This window comes from Bubalus bubalis, chromosome 6, assembly GCF_019923935.1.
Source record: "Bubalus bubalis isolate 160015118507 breed Murrah chromosome 6, NDDB_SH_1, whole genome shotgun sequence".
NCBI lineage: Eukaryota > Metazoa > Chordata > Mammalia > Artiodactyla > Bovidae > Bubalus > Bubalus bubalis.
In genome coordinates, this window is record NC_059162.1 from 51197354 (window position 1) to 51217617 (window position 20264).

A 20264-nucleotide genomic window follows, 5' to 3' on the forward strand; every position below is an offset into this window, starting at 1 on the left:
AACTGATCCTGAAGTTTTTATGGAGAGGCAAAGACCCAGAATAGCTAACACAATACTGAAGAAGAACAAAGTTGGAGAATGACACTTCCTGACTCCAAGACTTACTATAAAGCTACAGTAATCAAGACAGGGCAGTGTGGCACTGGTGAAAGAAGAGACAAAAAAGATCAGTGGAAAAAAACAGAGAGGCCAGAAGCATCCCACATGGATACAGTCAATTGATTTTTAACAAAGGAGTAAAGATAACACAATGGAGAAAATATAGTTGTTTCAAAAAATGATGTTCCACATGCAAAAAAATTATTCTAGACAGAGACCTAATACTCTTCACAAAAATTAACTCAAAATGGATTACAGACCTAAACGTAAGATGCAAAACTGTAAAACTCCTAGAAGATTACACAGGAGAAAACCTAGATGACTTTCTAGATACACACCAAAGGCATGATCCATGAAAAAAGAATTGATGAGTCAGACTTTTTATTAAAAGTTTCTGTTCTGTGAAAAATACTGTCAAGAGAATAAAAATATAAGACACAGACTAGGAGAAAACATTTGCAAAACACAAATTTAATAAAAGACTGTTATCCAAAATATCAAAGCACACTTAAAACTCAACAAGAAAACAAACTCAATTAAAACATGGGCCCAAGACCTTAACAGATACCTCACCAAAGAAGATAAACAGATGATAAATAAGTATATGAAAAGATGTTCTACACCACAGTTCATCAGGGAAATGCAAATTTAAAAAATAATGGAAAAACAAACAAAACAAAGAGACATCACTATACATCTTTAAGAATAACCAAAATTCAGACCATCAATAAGATCAAAAGGTCTGAATGTTTGTGTCCCCTCATCACCAAATTCATATGTTAAATCCTAACTCAGTGTGACAGTATCAGGAGGTGAGCCCTTTGGAAGTGATTAGGTCACAGGGGAAAATCTTTCTCCAATGGGATTAGTGTCTTTATAAGTGAGGCCAAAGAAATCCCTCTCCATCCTACCACATGAGGACAAAACCACAAGTCTTCAACCCAGAAGAGGCCCTCACCCAATCACACTGGCACCCTGATCTCAGATTTAAAATCTCTATAGCTGTGAGAAGAAATTCTTCTTGTTTATAAGCTACCCAGTCCATGCCCTTTTGTTGTACCAGCCTGAACAGACTAAGACATGCACCAAAGAGCTCCCCAAAGAAGATATACAGATGGCACACAAGCATATGAAAAGACGCCCTACCTCGTGTGACATCAGAAGTGCAAATAAAATAATGAGATATTACTGAACACCTATTAGTATAGCCAAAATCCAGACAGAGCACTAACACTATCAAATACTGGTAAGGATGTGAAGAAAAAGAAACTCATTCATTGCTGGTGGGAATGCAAAATGGTACAGTCACTTTGGAAGACATCTTGGAGACATCTTACAGAAACTAAACATACTCTTTACCACACAATCCAAAATCATACACCGTGGTATTTATCCAAAGGAGTTGAAAACTTATGTCTACACAAAAACCTGTATGCTATGCTTACAGTAGCTCTATTCATATGTCAAAACTTGGAAGCAACCAGGACATTCTTCAGTAGGTAAATGGATAAATTCTATAGTAAATTCAGACAATGAAATTTTATTCAGTGCTAAGAAGAAAAGAGCCATCAAATTATGAAAAAACAGGGAAAAAATTAAATGTGTTAAGTGACAGAATCCAGTTTGAAAAGGCTACATACTATATAGGACTCCAACTATATGACATTCTGGAAAAGGTATAACCACTGGGACGGTAAAAAGATAAGGGGTTATAGAAGTTTGAGAGTAGGAGATGAACAGGTAGAACACAAAGGATTTTTAGGGCTATAGAACTACTCTGTATGATAGTGTAACGGTACCTTCAAGTTATTATACATCTGTCCAAACCCCAAATGGTTCAATACCAAGAGTGAGCCCTAGTGTAAACCATGGGTGTGGGTGATAATGATGTGTCAATGTAGGCTCATCTATGTATGCTCACTTTGATGGGGGATACTGATAGTAGGGGAAGTTAGGCATGTGTGTGGGCAGGGGCTTTATGGGAAAATCTCTGTGTCTTCCTCTCCATTTTGCTGTGACTCTAAAATTGCTTAATAGGAAAAAAAAAAAAGAGTACATACAAGGAAACAGATGTGCACTAAAGAGAAACTAAGTCACTGAACATAAACTCCATTTAAAAGGAAAAATAGGGCTGCAATTAAGGTAATAGTGCCAAGAATTTCTGTTTTAAAAAGCGAAACTAAATGGATATATGGAACCAGAAGTCATTTCAGTTATGACATTTAAAGGCTGCCAATCAAAAACATCAGAGTTGCAAGTATTTTTCTATATAATTAAACATCACAGCATCAATCATATACCTATTGCCTAGATAATCCATTCATCTTTTGTTTAGCATACAAGGCACTGCAGGGGATGGATTCATTGGCAATCCTCTCCTTAGTTATGGGAGGCACTGCTAGCTGATTAAGGCATTCTTTCCCATTAAACATCTAAGAACCACCCATCAGCATACATTCCTGTTCTAGAGATTCCCCTACAGTTCAGAAATTCCCCCAAGACCAATAATAAAAAATTCAGAAGACAAAATAAGGCAATAATCAGAGAGTTCCCTGAGAATAAAAATTTAATCTGTTTTTTCCTTTCCTTAGTCCTTCAGCCAATCAAGGCGTGTCCTTCTGCAATCATCCAAATTATCCTGTTTACCCTGCTTCTTCCCACTCATGAAAACTCTAGTCACAGGAGTTACCTTGGTTTGGTGTTACTCAAAGAAAACAAATGACACTGCTTGGATGGTGACAAGTCTTGACTACTTCAGTGGATATTTATAACTCCCATTAAGAGCTTTTTTAGCATACTAAATAATATGCTAACGTCTACAACAGAGTGTTTTATTGCCTGTTGACTACTTCCTCCCACTTCCATTTGTAGTTTTCTCACTCTTCCTATCCCACATCCTCGACCGAGTCTTCTAGGCTAAAATTATCAAGGTCCAGTACCATGCAGCTGTCTGGCATTTGTTACTACACCGGGATCTGAGTATCAGTGTAGGGAAAAAAAATGTGTATAGACAGTGATTCTCAACTAGATTCTTATTCTAACTAAATGGCTAACCTGTAAATACAGGGTATATTCCATCATTCAACAAATTCCTCCAAAAATAAAATTCTGAAATATTATACATGTGGACTATTCTGGGTATGTTAAATAATACAAAGAATAAGTTCCTATTTTTAAGGACATTACAATTTAGTAGGAGGAAAATGCACATTCTAAGAGATTTACAAGTAACCATCCTCATGAGAGGAGAAGGCAATGGCAACCCACTCCAGTACTCTTGCCTGGAAAATCCCATGGACGCAGGAGCCTGGTAGGCTGCAGTCCATGGGGTCGCAGAGTCAGACACAACTGAGCGACTTCACTTTCACTTTTCACTTTCCTGCATTGGAGAAGGAAATGGCAACCCACTCCAGTGTTCTTGCCTGGACAATCCCAGGGACGGGGGAGCCTGGTGGGCTGCCGTCCATGGGGTCGCACAGAGTCGGACACGACTGAAGCGACTTAGCAGCAGCATCCTCATGAGAATGATGTGGCTACTACTATCATCCCACGTTACAGATAAAAAGACTGAATACTGAAAGACTAAGCAGCGTGCAGAAAGTCACACAGCTAGTAAGTGGTAAACCCAGGTATCAAACCCAGCCAGCATGGCTCACAAGAACTACACTCTTGCATCGTATAATTCAACAGAATATGTAATAAATACCGTGAGAGAGATATGAGTTGCTACAGGAAATTAAGAGAAGAAAGAAAAACTTCCTGCTGAGCCAATGATGACAAGCTTCAGATTCAGCTGTGCCTCTAAAGAACAATAAAGTTTATACGTAAGGGCGTTTGAGGTGAATCCTATGGATTTTACAGGGAGGTTTTTTTTTCCCTTTCCACTTTTTATTTCTGGATCGGTTGTTAATTTCTTTTTAAATTTTTAAAAAAATTTTTAATTCAAGGATAATTGGTTTACAGAGTTTTGTTGTTTTCTGTCAAACCTCAACATGAATCAGCCAGAGGTATACATACATCTCCTCCCTTTTGAACTTCCACAAACCTCTCCCTTTTTTCTCTTTTGGTAAGTTACCAAGGTTAAACCTAGCCTATTTCTTAAAAAAAACTAACACACATATACACACACATAGAAAACAACTCTGTCCTTGAGCCATACAACTCTCTCCCCTTTCACTGACAGACTTCTTTAAAGAAGTCTACACTCATCACTTCCAATTCCATTATCTCCTATTCAGTCCTCAGCCCTCTACCTCCTGACATCTGTATGTATGCATTATTTTACTAAAATGACTCTTGCTAAGATCACAAATTACCATAGGGCTGCTAAATCTAAAGAATAATTTTCAGATTTTTTTTTCCTTTTTAGAGTAGAGGAAGAAGAATTAGAATAAAAGGAAGGGTTTGAAAGAGGAAGAAAATAGGAATAAATCATAAAGCAAGGCCTTGGTGAGAGGAGAATAGAATCGGTAACATACAAGGTACTATACTAGCAATGAGGAGGCAGAGAAATGATATAGTATATGAAGAAAATAATGGAGATTCTAGTGGATGTCCTCAGTCATTTCACTTAAGTGTTAAGTTATATATACTAGGAGTTGGGGGTGTGGGGCTTCAACATTTAAGGAGAGAAAAGGTCTGAATGTATCATAGTCATTAAGAAAGAATAAACATGTGAGCACACTGTTGAGACTAGACAGAATCAACTGGAACACGGCCACAGGAGTGTAGGCTTTGGTGCCAGATACATCTGGATTTAAATCCCAAATCTATATATATGAGCCAAGTGTTCTTGAGTCGCTAAAGCCTCAGTTTCACCATCCATAAAATGGGTACCAATACTTCCCTAGTATGGTGTGAGGATTGAAATGAGACAGCTTATCTAAAGTGCTAATGGTCTTATTTGAGACCTTTACCCAATAATCTTGAGGAACAGGGGGGAAAAAAAAAGGATGACTGAATTTTGGGAAGGTGGACATGGTTGAAGGCTAAGGGAGAAAGAATCTGGGGTTGTTTGAGAGGATGATATTACAACCGCTTACCATGGAGCTCAAGAAAACAAATTAAATGAGGGTCTGCCACCCTAGAAGAATAGAGCTAAGGTAGAGACAGGAGGTCAAAATGAGGTCACAAAGCACACTCAGGAGTGACAGCTGTAGATGAGAGAGAGGTTGTGGTCAGAGACGGGAAGCTCTTATTTCAAGATCTTGGAGGCAGAATAGTTCCAAATAAGAATAAGGTCCAAGTATGGCTGAATCAAGGGTAATACAAATGTACACATTATTCTAAATCATGAAGATAATTTAAGTAGTCCTATGAGACATCTCCAGAATTGCAACTTGATATTTTTTGAGAAAAACACTAAGAATTAAAAGAAAATTCAATCTCTAATGAATGAGGAAATTAGCATATACTGAGTGCTTTTTATGCGGTAAATGTTTTAAAAAATTGTGGTTAAAAAATATATATATATATAACATAAAACTGACCATTTAACCTGTTTTTAGCAACAGTCCAGTGGTATCAAGCACATTTACATTATTGCACAACCATCACCACCCATCTCCAGGACTTTTTCATTCTCCCACACTTTCTGCTACGTGGGTCCATATATTATATTATTTGATCCTCACATAACTTGCACCTTTACTTTTATAGATGAGGAAACTGAAGCTCGGAGGGGTAAAGTGATCCTTAAGGGGGTTCCCAAGATCACTACATGTCTCAAGCAGTAAGATTTGACTTTAGGTCTTTCAAAGTCTAAGTTCTAACATGTTGCCTCTAATTAAAGCCAGAAAAAGGAACCCCCAAAGTTGTGATGAAACCATCTTTACATAACCCCTCCCACAGGAATTCAATATAGTTCATTATTTTCCTCTCTGTTATTTCAGTTTTCTGACTTCATGTAAAGAAAACTATGTTGAACATTGTTTCTAGATGCTTTAGGAATGAACTTAATACTCTGATTTCCAATATATAAAAGGTAGAGAGGTACCTGACACTAAAATAAACTAAAATTGAGTTTAATGAGGTATTGAACAAAAGATTCCATATAAAACTTCGGTTTGTTTTTCCTATGAGCTGTTTTAGAAACAAGGCACCAAGTCACATTACTTTCTTTTCTATCTGTTTTAGATGAAATTCAAAAGCTTTTTGTTAAAAATACCATTTCTCTTCAATCTAGGTACCTTCCATTCCCTTCATGTTGTCCTGAGACATTTAATCGAGATAATTTCAACTTTAAAAATAAATAACCATGTTAAAGAATACTTTTAAGCTGGTTCTCCATAAACATATTATTTTCACTAAATTATAAATCAGATGATTAACTGTAACTTTACCAAAGTAAGTCTAAAACTAGAAAAAGCACACCAAAAGACCTTGATGTGTGTTTGTATATATCACTTAGAATATTTGTATTATAAATAAACCAACAGAAGAAGCAGACTGCAATTCCCTCCTGTGGTGGGAATTTTTCAAATATGTTAAAAGCTGTTTCAGAAAGTTTTTATTCTGTCTACCAAGCAACAGAGGTGACTGTTCAGGAAGAGGTTATAGAAGTTGTTCTGCAGAGGTTTTTGGCTTCCGCACCTCTGAGATTATACTGTGTTTATTGCCAAGAAACATGTGTGAAAACCCCCTACGCTGGGCCACATGATGGCGCTTTCAGCTCTGTCAGCATTAACCATTTACCCCAATTTCATCTTTTAAATCAAACTTTGATTCTAAACATTTGTCCTTCCTCCTTAGCTTTAACTCCTTATTTTTTAATTACAATTTTAGAAGATTCCCTTCTTCAAAGACTTGTCAGAGCCTCCAGTTAACCACAGGATTTATAAATGTAACTATATAGTACTACTACCTGAAGGAGCATGCTGTCTTACGAACAAAACTGTATGTGGTCTGGTTCTGGCCACCAAGTGTATGAGAATTTTCTAACTCACAACATGAGAAGCCTCACACTGTGTCATACCCAGGCCATCTAGGTCAATGTTTTGTCTCTGACAGGGCATCAGGAGCCTCTCTGTGTAAAGCACTGCTGCTGTCCACGACATTAAAGACACACTCCAGATAGTTTTACCTTAATAAGGAAAACAAGGGAACACAAACCCTCTAAGACCCTTTCTGACTCCAAAGCCTCAATGGAAATATGGAGCTAGAATTCATGAATTTGTCTAAATTTTTCCTAAGCTGCTTTATACATTTTTACTAAGGAGGAAGTGAGTTTATTATGGCACAAAGTAATATTTGATAAATTTTAGGAGATAATATAGGCTTTAGTATTTTAGAATCTGGTGGATAGATTAATATTACTTTTCATAACAATGTAAGAAAAACCAAACTGAGTCAAATTTAACATTCTACTGACAAATGGTAAGATCATGGTGTCTCTGAATATGTAGATTTCAAGTTGTTTGAGACATACTATAAAATATTCTTGGTTTGTATTCATAATATAAAAACTTTAATTCAGTCCTTTATCAGCCTTCTACAAGACTAAAGAATTCTAACTAAAGTCAGTAACTTTTATTCTAAACTCTTAAATGAGACAGACTTCCCTAAAAGGTAGTATAAATTTCCCTAGGCTTATGCTGATATTTTTAATTTTCATCATTTTTATAAATGAGACATTTCTTACCCAGAAAACTTTCAACTATAGCAGCAGTGACTGACTTAGAACTGTTAAAACATTAAAATGAAAGGGAACTAAGGTTAAATGCAAGTTTCTACTTTACAAATGAGGAAAATGAGATTCAGTGCTGATAAGACTTTCCTAGAGTAAAACAATACTAAAATCCTAAGCTGGATTCAACAAAACAGTGCTCTGCAGATCAGGACCAACCAGTTAAGGAGGTTGCTACCAGCATTTCAAAAAAAGCAACAGAGTAGAAAATAACAGAGGCTTTCCATATAGTGAGGATAAACATTATTTCATAAAACTTTTTGTTCAGTTCTATGTATGTGTTGGATAAGGTAAAATGGTAAAAAATTCTGGAAATTGTTCATGAATACAGAGAACAAACAAGGGGTTGCCAGAAGGGAGACGGGTGTGTGTGTCGATGAAATAGGTGAAGGGAGGTACAAACCTCCAATTTTAAAAGAAATAAGCCATGGAGATGTAAAGTACAGCATAAGGAATATGGTCAATAATACTGTAATAACTTTGTATGGGAACAGATGGTTACTGGACTTATCATGGTAATCATTCTATAATATATGTAATTATCAAATCACCACTAATATACCTGAGACTAATATATAATACTGTATGTCAACTATATTTCAATTAAAAAAAGATTTTGGAAGTCATTACAATAAAATATCTAATTCTTTGAGTAGATTTTCAAATTTATTATTTTTTAATTATAATGAAAATAGCAATTAATAGTAATAAAATTATAACTTGCAATTATGGTGATACAGCCCTCTATGGGGTCGCACAGAGTCGGACACGACTGAAGCGACTTAGCAGCAGCAGCAGCTTATTTATTACAACTCATTCAAAACTAATAAAAATATCTCTGCATTAAATACTAAATGTTGGCATTTTTTTTTAAAGCCATTTTTTGCCTTTAAAAGATATACTATGGGGTGTAACATTCATACCTATGTGAACAGACTTTCTTTAAAATACATTTCTGTAAAGCTATGTGAACAGACTTTCTTTAAAATACATTTCTGTAAAGCTATGTGAACAGACTTTCTTTAAAATACATTTCTGTAAAGCTTATAAGTACAATATCTAGACAAGCTTTTAAAGAAAATATTGAATTCCAGAATTCTGATCATTAGCACACATAAAAATACCAAACATTTTTTGTGAAAAAACAGTGACCTCTAGTGGATTAAATAAATTGACATAATGTTTGCCTCTAAGAATTTAGAAATTAAGGTAACACTGATGCATCCAGTTATGAAAAATACTGACATGGTATACGGACAACTATTATGCATAAATAAGGGCTATAGTTACACTATGTACAATGTGATAATTGTATATTTATAAATTGCTCACTGGTTACTTCCAATCAAGAAAGAATCCTAGCTTTGTTCAGAATCTATAACCAGCTTAAGAAATACACTTATTCTTTCTGATCTTGTGTGATAATGAAGTTGGATTAAATTATCTCTAAGGATCCTTTCAGTTCTTTCATTGTGATCCTTTAATTCATCTTGCATACCAATGCCAGACTAAATTCTATTCAAAAATGTTCAGTGGCTCCTCAGCTCTTGAGTACATCCTACTTCTGTAAGTTTCTCATCTCTGCTTAGTTTTTCATTATGCGGTGTTTTAACCTCACTAACTTACATTACAGGTGCCCATTACAATAAGTCAAATTTGTTTCACTCAGGTGTATTTGTTTTGCCATCCCAATGAGATTTAAACGCTTTCACACATGTGTGTGCACAAGCAGACACATGCATCCTGCTGGGTAGTAAGAGTACACTACCCTACCTACCTACCTACCTACTTTTATTTTTTGGCTGCACTGTACAGCATGCAGGTTCTTAGCTCCCAGACCAGGGATGGAACCTGCACCCCCCTGCAATGGAAGCGCAGAGGGCTGGACAACCAGGAAAGTCCCTACACGCTTTAAATGTAAATTAAGTTGGTAAGTTTCAAAAAACCAAGGGCATTTTTATCTTTCATTTTAGTGAGGTGGGGAAGGGTATATAAAGTAGAATTTCAAGAACCATAAATATAAATTGACAGAGCTTCATATTTTGGGAAAAAACTAGGCATTCTGAAGATAGGATGGTAAGATTTTGGGAAAAGGTTAGAGGAAGGAATGTTTTTAAATTAGTTAAAGGAAGTACCAATAACTATATTTGAAGAAAACAGATGACAGGAAAGGTGCTTTGATAAACGGTTTTGAAGCAGATATGTGGATGGACTAAAGGACAGCGCTAAGTTCAAGAGTAGAAAAAAGATCTCTGGGAGCAAAGCTAAGAACTCAAGTAAACATCAGTTTGAACACTGAGAAATGTAGTATGTTGCTGTCATTAGAACTGAGGAGGCAATGGCAGCTCTCGTGAAAGAAATTTAGGAAGAATTATTAAGAGAAAAAATGATAGTTAAAAAGGTGCTTATAACTTTCCAGAAACTTTGGACAATGCTACAATCTTTTATCTCCAAATAAGAAAGTCAGGCTGGCAGAGAAATGATGAGCAATTTAGTCTCTATAATGTTTAATTCAATTAACAAAGGCCACACTGTGGTATATTCAACATATTCTAAACCACATAGAATTGGCTCAGCAGGCAAAGGCGTCTGCAAACAAAGCTACTGTCGCCAGTACAACTGATGCCAGGTGAACATATAGCAGTGCTGTTACTTGAGTATCCAGTAAGATTATTTAGCATATATCTTATTTTACCTCAAATAACACTGCTTTGTGTTATAATATTCTCTATCAAACATGAATTACTTGAGACATTATCTCATTAATTTAAGCCTTTGTATAGATACATAACAATAATTTTTGTTTCCTCTTTAACATTATGGCAACTTTCCTTCAGTAATGAATTCTCTTTCAAATTCAGCAACTACTAAAATGTTATAAATGTTCAAACATTTCTCAAAAGGCAACAACCCATGAGTGTCTATAAACTTTTTTGCTAAAAATGACTCTTTAAATTGGCTTTTTTAAATTTATAAAATATTGTACTGACTTTTAATAAAGATTAAATAAATTAATAAATTATTTAATAAATTAAATTAGAAAACAAAATTAGAAATAAGTAAATTATTAAACTAAATAAATTAGTTCTAATTAAATAAATTAGAACTTTTTAACCTTAGTACATAGTTAAGAACTATGTACAGAGGTTCATAACACTGTACAGGAGGCAGTGACCAAAACCATCCCAAAGAAAAAGAAATACAAGAAGGCAAAGTGGCTGTCTGAATGGCATTACACATAGCTGAGGAAAGAAGAGAAGCAAAAAGCAAAGGAGAAAGGGAAAGAAATAACCAACTGAATGCAGAATTCTAGAGATAAGAAAGCCTTCTTAAATGAACAGTGCAAAGAAGTAGAGGGAAAAAAAAAAATAGAATGGGAAAGACTAGAGATCTCTTCAAGAAAATTAGAGATACTAAGGGAACATTTCACCTAAGGATGGGCATGTAAAGGACAGAAATGGTAAGGACCTAACAGAAGCAGAAGAGATTAAGAAGAGGTGGCAAGAATGTACAGAATGACTACACAAAAAAGATCTTAATGACCTCAAAACCACAATGAAGTGGTCACTCACCTAGAGTCTGAAGTCAAGTGGGTCTTAGAAACCATTACTGCAAACAAGGCTAGTGGAGGTGATAGAATTCCAGCTGAGCTATTTTAAATCCTAAAAGATGATGCTGTCAAAGTGCTACACTCAGTACGTCAGCAAATTTGGAAAACTCAGCAATGGCCACACGACTGGAAAAGGTCAGTTTTCACTCCAATCCCAAAAAAGGGTAATGCCAAAGAATGTTCAAAATACCATACAATTTTGCTCATTTTGCATGCTAACACGGTTATGCTCAAAATCCTTCAAGCTAGGCTTCAGCAGTGGTGAGCTGAGAACTTTCAGACGTACATGCTGCGTTTAGAAAAGGCAGAGGAACCAGAAATCAAATTACCAAGATCCTTTGGATGACAGAGAAAGCAAGGCAATTCCAGAAAAACATCTACTTCTGATTCACTGACTATGCTAAAGCCTTTGACTGTATGGATCACAACAAATTGGAAAATTCTTTCAGAGATGGAAATACCAAACCACCTTACTTTAGAAACCTGTATGTGGGTCAAGAAGCAATGGTTAGAACCTTACATGGAATAACTGACTGGTTCCAAACTGGGAAAGGGGTACGACTAGGCTGTATATTCTCACTCTGCTTAATTTAATTTATATGCAGAGTACATCATGCAAAATGCCAGGATGGATGAATCACAAGCTGGAATCAAGACTGACAGGAGATATATCAACAACCTCAGATACAGAGATGACACGATTCTAATGGTAAAAAGTGTAGAGGAACTAAAAAGCCTCTTGATGGGGATGAAAGTGGAGAGTGAAAAAGCTGGCTGAAAACTCAGCGTTCAAAAAACAAAGATCATGGCATCCAGTCCCATCACTTCAAGGCAAAAAGATGGGGAAAAAGTGGAAGCACTGGCAGATTTTATTTTCTTGAGCTCCAAAATCACTGCAGATGGTGACTGCAGCCGTGAAATTAAAAGACGCTCGCTCCTTGGAAGAAAAGCTATGACCAACCTAGACAGCATATTAAAAAGCAGAGACACCACTTTGCCAACAAAGGTCTGTCTAGTCAAAGCTATTGTTTTTCCCGTAGTCATGTACAGATATGAGAGTTGGACCATAAAGAAGGCTGAGTGCCAAAGAATTGGACTTTTGAACTGTGGTGCTGAAGAAGACTCAAGAGTCCCTTGGAGTGCAAAGGAGATTAAACCAGTCAATTCTAAAGGAAATCAACCCTGAAAATTCATTGGAAAGACTGATGCTGAAGCTCCAATACTTTGGCCACCTCATTTGAAGAGCCAACTTGTTGTAAAAGACCCTGATGCTGGGAAAGACTGAAGGCAAAAGGAGAAGAGAGTGGCAGAAGACGAGATGGTTGGAGAGCATCACCCACTCAATGGGCGTTGAGAGTGAAGGACAGGGAAGCAGTCCATGGCACTGCTAAGAGTCGGACATGACTCAGAACAGCAAGATACAGTTCTCTAGGTGGCACGAGTGGTAAAGAACACTTCTACCAATGCAGCAGACAGAGACATGGGTTTGATCCCTGGGTTGGGGAGATCCCCTGGAGGAGGGCATGGCAACCCACTCTAAAATTCTTGCCTGGAAAATCCCATGGATGGAGGAGCCTGTTAGGCTACAATCATGGAGTTACAATGAGTTAGACACAACTGAAGCGACTTAGCACATGGCATGCACATACAGCTTCCTAACAAATAAGTTCAGTTGGATCTAAGATCCTATACCTTCTGGAATTTAAAATTCTCATCCCAGGATTATTATATTATTAGGATTAATAGAAATAACCATCAGAGCAGGAAGCAAAGTTCATTTTGTTCTTAAAGCTAAAACAGAAAACAAGTAACATCTGTATGTACTTTCTGATTTTAAGTGTAAAATCCTTAAAAGTTCTGCTTGAAATATAACCATTTCCCCACAATGAAAATGTGTATAATAAATGCATTCCAAAGAAAACTAACCTACTCTTTACATATCTCAAAAACTATAAAGAAATATATGAACAAATATATACATAATGATTTAAATTACCTTTCTTCCTCGCGAACCCACACTGGACTTTTAGGAATTTGTGCTTCAAAAAACTTAGATGCTTTATAACAAAAATTGCTGCAAAAACACTGAAAAGAACATTTTAAAACCAGCAACTTATTTTGTTCTTATTTGAAATACAATTTATATACAGAAGAGAATATAAAACATAAATATGTAGTTCACAGAAAAAAAAAAAATCCAAGAATTGACCACTCAAGAAATAAGATTTAGTACCCTTGAAGGCTTTTCTGTGTCCCTCCCCAATCGCATTGCTTTCCACATTCCCCAGAGATAACCACGATCATAAATTCTATTACTCATTCCTTTGCTTTCTTTCAGTCTTGCTACTGACATTTGGTTTTGCCTATTTTTGAACTTTGTCTAAATGGAATAATATTATGTATTCTTGTATTCTGTTCCACATCATGTTTTCCAGGGTCATTTATGTAGCTATAGCGTATGCATTTACACTGTGTATTACATTTCATTGCCTAAGTATTACTACCTTTTAGTTACCATTTAAGGACAATGAGTTGCTATTTTTTGTTATCATTACCATGTTACAGGAACCTTTTTTAATTACAATTTTTACATCAAAAAAATTGTGAGATGATACACAAAATTCATCACCTTACACATTTTTAAGTGTTCAGTTCAGTGGCTTTAAGTACCTTCTTACTATTTTGCAACTATTACCATCATCCATCTCCAGAAATCTTTTCATCTTACAAACCTGAGACTTCACACCGATTAAACTGTAACTCCCCATTTCCACCTCCTGTGACAAAAACCATTCTACTTTCTGTCTCCATAAATTTGACTACTCTCAATTATGTTACATAAGTAGAATCATAGACTATTTTTCCTTTTGTACTGGCTTATCTCACTTAGAACAATGTCTTCATTCAGTTGTAGCTGTGTCAGAATTTCTTTCCTTCTGAAGGCTAAATAACATTCTATTTTATGTACTGAATATGCACCATATTTTGTTTATCCTACTAGGAACATTCATGGGCTTCCCTGGTAGTTCTGATGGTCAAGAATCTGCCTGCAATGCAGGAGACCCAGGTTCCATCCATGGGTCAGGAAGATCCCCTGGAGGATGAATGGCAACCCACCCCAGTATTCTTGCCTGGAAAACCCCATGGACAGAGGAGCCTGGCAGGTTACAGTCCACGGGTCACAAGAGAGTCATACACATCTGAGCAACCAAGCAGCAGGCTACAGTCCGTGAGGTCGCAAAAGAGTCGGACATGTCTGAGCAACTAAGCACGAGGAACATTCATACACATATGTACTTGTGTACACAGGTTAAATAAGAAAGAGTTTATACCAAAGAACAGAATGGTCTCAAAGAATGTGTAAATTTGACTTTAACAAATTTGATTTTGCCAAACAGTTTCTGAGAAAGGTTGTATCAATATTTATTTGACCAGAAGTATGAATCTGTGGTCAGTTATGTGTGAGAAATGTAACTCCTGATTTGTAGCTTATCTTTTCACTCTTGTTTTAGAAACTTCTAATGAGCAATGTTGTCTATTTTAATGTAGAAAAATTTATCAGTTTTTCCTCTATGGTCTATAATTTTCTATCTTATTTAATAAATTCTCTCCAAGTTCTAAAAACGTATTTTTTTACATTTAGGTTCTTAATCTACCTAAAATTGATCTTTGTATACACACTCTAATAGCTATCATTTTTTCTGTATGGATAATTTGGCTTATATAATTTATTAAAAAACCCATCCTTTCTCCACTGATCTAAAATACTCCTGATGTCTTATGTTCAGTGTCCACATAAGTAGTATAAGTCTGTTTCTGGCTCTCTATTCTGTTCTATGATTTACTCACCTGAATTCATGCCAATATGCAATTTTTAAATGTTCACATACTAACTAAAGTGTAAGCAAAAAAATTTTTGAATGCTATAAATATTTATAAATGAAAAACTTTTAACATAGTCTTTTTCTAAAAGGCAAGATTTTAAACAGATATTTTCAGAATTCCATTTAGTATAATATTAAATATTAACTCCCACAGTGATAATAATCTTTAAACTTACCTTTCTTTCAGTAATATCATAGACTTTATTAGTTTTGGTGGAAATTTTATATTTCTGTTTTGGTACCTAAAGAAAAGAAAGTATAGCGTATGCTAGAATTCAAGTAATAAACATGAACTTTATGGTTAACATCAAGTCATCTACATATTGTATCTTTGGCTAACCCACATCATTAGTTCATGACCTCGGTTTTATTTATTGTTCTTTTTACATGGTATTTTGGTAAACACGAAAGTTAAAAGTCTACATGTTCAAGAAAAAAAAGTTACTTACAATTCCTAGCTTGTTCTGACATAAAGGATAGCCACAGAGTTTGATAATAGAACGCTCATCCACAACATCACTATAGTGAGCAGGTGTGATGAATTTCCCCTGCAACGAAATGAGAGGGGCACTTACTTGACCAGATTATTCAAAAAGTTTATTTATCAGCTCTTTAGGCCTCATTGATCTTATATGAAAACACAGGGATCGTAAAAGTACCAATCTCATAGGTTTGATGTACTGATCTCATAGATTTGATAGAATCAGAGGAGAAAATAAAGGAAAAGCACTTAGAAAAGTGCTTCTAGACACATTCTAAGTACTTAGGAAATGTAAGTTATTATTTAAAAAACACAAACCCATAAAACCCCCAAAATTTCTGCCATAGTAAACTATACATCTTTGTAGATTATACAATTCATGAAATAATTCTGAGGCAAGAGGAAGAGGTGATGCTATTCTGATTGCTATACCAAAGGAAAGTATTAATAGTATATTTTTTATTTTTAAAAGTGTTACTCAAAAATAAACAAAATAGAATTATATACAATTTTACCTATTTCTGAAAGCACAGGCTTATAAACAAAGTATATTAAAGGTGTCATTGTGACTCCTGAACAAATTTTTGTGCAAAATCTTCCATCTTCTGAAAAAACACAACAGTGAGGTGACAGTTATAAGCTAACACCAAATATTTTTCTTTGACATTTTCTTGTTCAAATAATCTCAGATCTACCACCCAGAATGATGGGTTGGCTATGTCAGTAGGCTAGAGGGGAATGTTTAAAGGCAAGAGAGAGAGTGATGAAGAAAGGTCTCAGAAGAGGAGGAAGAAGATGAAGTTGAGCAAATAGGAGGAAGGATGGGTCAAGGCAAAGAAGAACATCCCCTCTTCTGATGAGGAGTAAAGGCGAGGCTAAGTAAGCTAAGTGACAGGGTGAGCAAGGGAGTGCAGTAGAGAAAAAAATCCAGGTGTCTGCTGTGTTCTCCATGAGTTAGGCAACAGCTTAGCGGAATGGAGTATGGAATTGGGGAAAGCAGTAATGATAGGAAGAGTGGCAGTGGGTGGTTAGAAAGGGTGCTAATTACAGATATAAATGATATACACATATATAAAATATAAAAAATAAACAAGGCCCTACTGTACAGCACAGAGAACCACAGCAGAGTCCGAGATGATTGAGTGACTAAGCATGCATGTGCACACACACACAAGTATAACTGAACACTTGGCTGTATACCAGAAACTAACATTACATTGTAAACTAATGGAACTTCAATAAAAAAACAACAAACAAACAAACCTCAGTTCTTGAGACAAAGCAGCATTTCTGGTTTGTCTTTAGAGTCATCGAGTATGGAGATTCTGATGCAGTTACCCGTATCAATTTAAATATTGTCATATTTATATTCCTCTTGTTTAGGAAAATCTCTGAGCCACACCAAGAATTATTTCTACAATAAAATCTCTAGCTTTAATTTTCCACTTCTTTTTTCTCATAAGGATTATGAGGATATAACACACATTTCAAGTTTTTAATGCAATAAAGCCATTAATGAAAACAAAAAAAATTTTTAATGCAAATGAAAATTCTCATTATGTGTTGATTAAACCATACGGGGTCTGTATCTCATGTTTTTAAAATATCAAAATGAATGAAGTTACATTAACAGAAATAATGATTTTCTATTACTAAAACAGGACAACATACAGCCTATGAAAAAAGGACATGGCAATCAGCAGTGCAAAGCAATGAAAATCAAGTGAGATTAGCAGACTGGTTAAAAGAACTACTATTAAGGGATAAAACATGCACGTTACCTCTCTCAAGTACATTTTAAAGTCATTATAAAACAAAGAATGCATAATAGTAATGGTTATCTTTAAATGCACAAATTATATAGCGTGTGACTGACAACAAATTCAAAGATTTCAATAATGCAAGGAAGTTTCATGTTATACCAATTTAAAGACTTTATACTATGGAAGTGTTAGTCTCTCAGTCATGTCTGATTCTTTGCAACCCCATGAACTGCAGCCCAATAGGCTCTTCTGTCCATGGGATTCTCCAGGAAAATATACTGGAGTGCGTAGTCATTTCCTTCTTCAGGGGATCTTCCCTACCCAGGGATCAAACTGAGGTCTCCTGCATTGTAGACAGTTTCTTCACCATCTGAGCCACCAGGGAAGCTGGTGGCAAACCACTTCAGAGTTCTTGCCTTAAGAACCCCATGAACAGTATGAAAAGGCAAAAAGGTATGACACTGAAAGATGAGCCCCCAAGGTCAGTAGGTGTCCAAATGTTACTGGAGAAATAGTTCCAGAAAGAATGAAGAGAGTGGACTGAGGTGGAAATGCCTCCTAGTTGTGGATATGTCTGGTGGTGTATAGTCTGATGCTGTACAGAACAATAATGCATAGGAACCTGGAATGTTAGGTCCATGAATCAAGGCAAATTAGATGTGGTCAACCAGGAGATGGCAAGAGTGAACACTGACATCTTAGGAATCATGGACAGGTGATGATGGACAGGAATGGGTGAATTTAATTAAGATGACCATTATGTCTACTATGGTGGGCAAGAATCCCTTAGAAGAAATGGAGTAGCCCTCATAGTCAACAAAAGAGTCTGAAATGTAGTACTTGGGTGCAATCTCAAAAATGAGAGAATGATCTTGGTTTGTTTCCAAGACAAATCATTCAACAACACAGTAATCCAAGTCTATGCCCCAACCACTGACACTGAAGGTGAATGTTCTATAAAGAGCTACAAGACATTCTAAAACTAACACCAAAAAACTATGTCCTTTTCATCATAGGGGATTGGAATGCAAAAGCAGGAAGTCAAGAGATACCTGAAATATCTAGCAAGTTTGGCCCTGCAGTACAAAATGAAGCAGGGCAAAAGCTCACAGAGTTTTGTCCAGAGAACACACTGGTCATAGCAAATATCCTCTTCCAAAACACAAGAGATGGCTCTACACGTGGACATCACCAAATAGTCAATACTGAAATCAGACTGATGATATTCTTTGCTGCCAAAGATGGAGAAGCCCTATACAGTCAGCAAAAACAAGACCGGGAGCTGACTGTGGCTCAGATCATGAACTCCTTATTACAAAATTCAGACTTAAACTGAAGAAAGCAGGGAAAACCACTTGGCCATTCAGGTATGACCTAAATCAAATCCCTTATGATTATACAATGGAAGTAACAAATAGATTCAACGGATTCGATCTGATAAGGGTATCTGAAGAACTATGGACAGAGGTTTGTAACACTGTACAGAAGACAGTGACCAAAACCCTCCTAAAGAAAAAGAAATGCCAAGAAGGCAAAGCAGTTGTCTTAGGAGGCCTTACAAACAGCTGAGAAAAGAAGTGAAGCAAAAGGCAAAGGAGAAAGGGAAAGACACACCCAACTGAAGGCAGAGTTCCAGAGAACAGCAAATAAGAAAGCTTTCTTAAATGAACAATGCAAAGAATTAGAGGAGAATGGGAATGGGAAAGATTAGAGATCTCTTCAGGAAAATTGGAGATACCAAGGGAACACTTCATGCAAAGATGAGCGCAATAAAGGAGAGACACAGCAAAGACCTAATAGAAATGGAAAAGGTTAAAAAGAGGTGGCAAGAATACACAGAACTATATAAAAAAGGTCTTAATGATCCAGATAATCACGATGGTATGGTCACTCACCTAGAGCCTGACATCCTCGAGTGTGAAGTGAAGTGGGCCTTAGGAAGCATTACTACAAACAAAGCAAGTGGAAGTGATGGAATTCCAGCTATTTCAAATCCTAAAAGATGATGCTGTTAAAGTGCTGCACTCAATATGTCAGCAAATTTGGAAAATTCAGCAGTGGCCACAGGACTGGAAAAAGTCAATTTTCATTCCAATCCCATAGAACGGCAATGCCAAAGAATATTCAAACTAACATACAATTGTGCTTATTTCACATCCTTGCAAGGTAATACTCAAAATCCTTCAAACTAGGCTTCAACAGTACATGAAGTGATAACTTCCAGATGTAAAAGCTGGGTTTAGAAAAGGCAGAGGAACAGAGATCAAATTGCCAACATACACTGGATCACAGAAAAGGCAAGAGAATTCCAGAAAAACATCTACTTCTGCTGCATTGACTACAATAAAGCCTTTGACTGTGTGGATCACAACAAACTGTGGAAAATTCTTCAAGAGATTCTCCCAAGAGATGGGAATACCAGACCACCTTACCTGCCTCCTGAGAAACATGTGTATGCAGGTCAAGAAGCAGTAGTTGGAACCAAACATGGAACCAATGGACTGGCTCAAAACTGGGAAAGGAGTATGTTCAGGCTGTATATTGTCACTCTGCTTAATTAACATATGCAGAACACATCATGCAAAATGCCGGGCTGGATGAATCACAAGTTGGAAGCAACACTGCTGGGAGAAATGTCAATAATCTCAGATATGCAGATGATACCACCCTAATGCCAGAACGCAAAGAGGAACTAAAGAGCCGCTTGATGAGGGTGAGGGAGGAGAGTGAAAAAGCTGGTTTA

The 20264-nt window shown here is 36.2% G+C and overlaps 1 protein-coding gene across 20 annotated transcripts in view; it reads right to left on the reverse strand.

Annotated features, from left to right (window-relative positions):
- Positions 1-20264, reverse strand: part of RPAP2 (RNA polymerase II associated protein 2) — a 126985-nt gene that overhangs the window by 99787 nt on the left and 6934 nt on the right. For all 20 annotated transcript variants that reach the window (XM_044944693.2, XM_044944688.2, XM_006061340.4 and 17 more), the window contains 3 exons: positions 15727-15825; positions 15454-15519; positions 13390-13478 (listed from right to left, as the gene is read on the reverse strand). In XM_044944693.2, coding sequence (XP_044800628.1) covers positions 13390-13478; positions 15454-15519; positions 15727-15825 — 254 coding nt within the window. The remainder of the gene's footprint in view (positions 1-13389; positions 13479-15453; positions 15520-15726; positions 15826-20264) is intronic.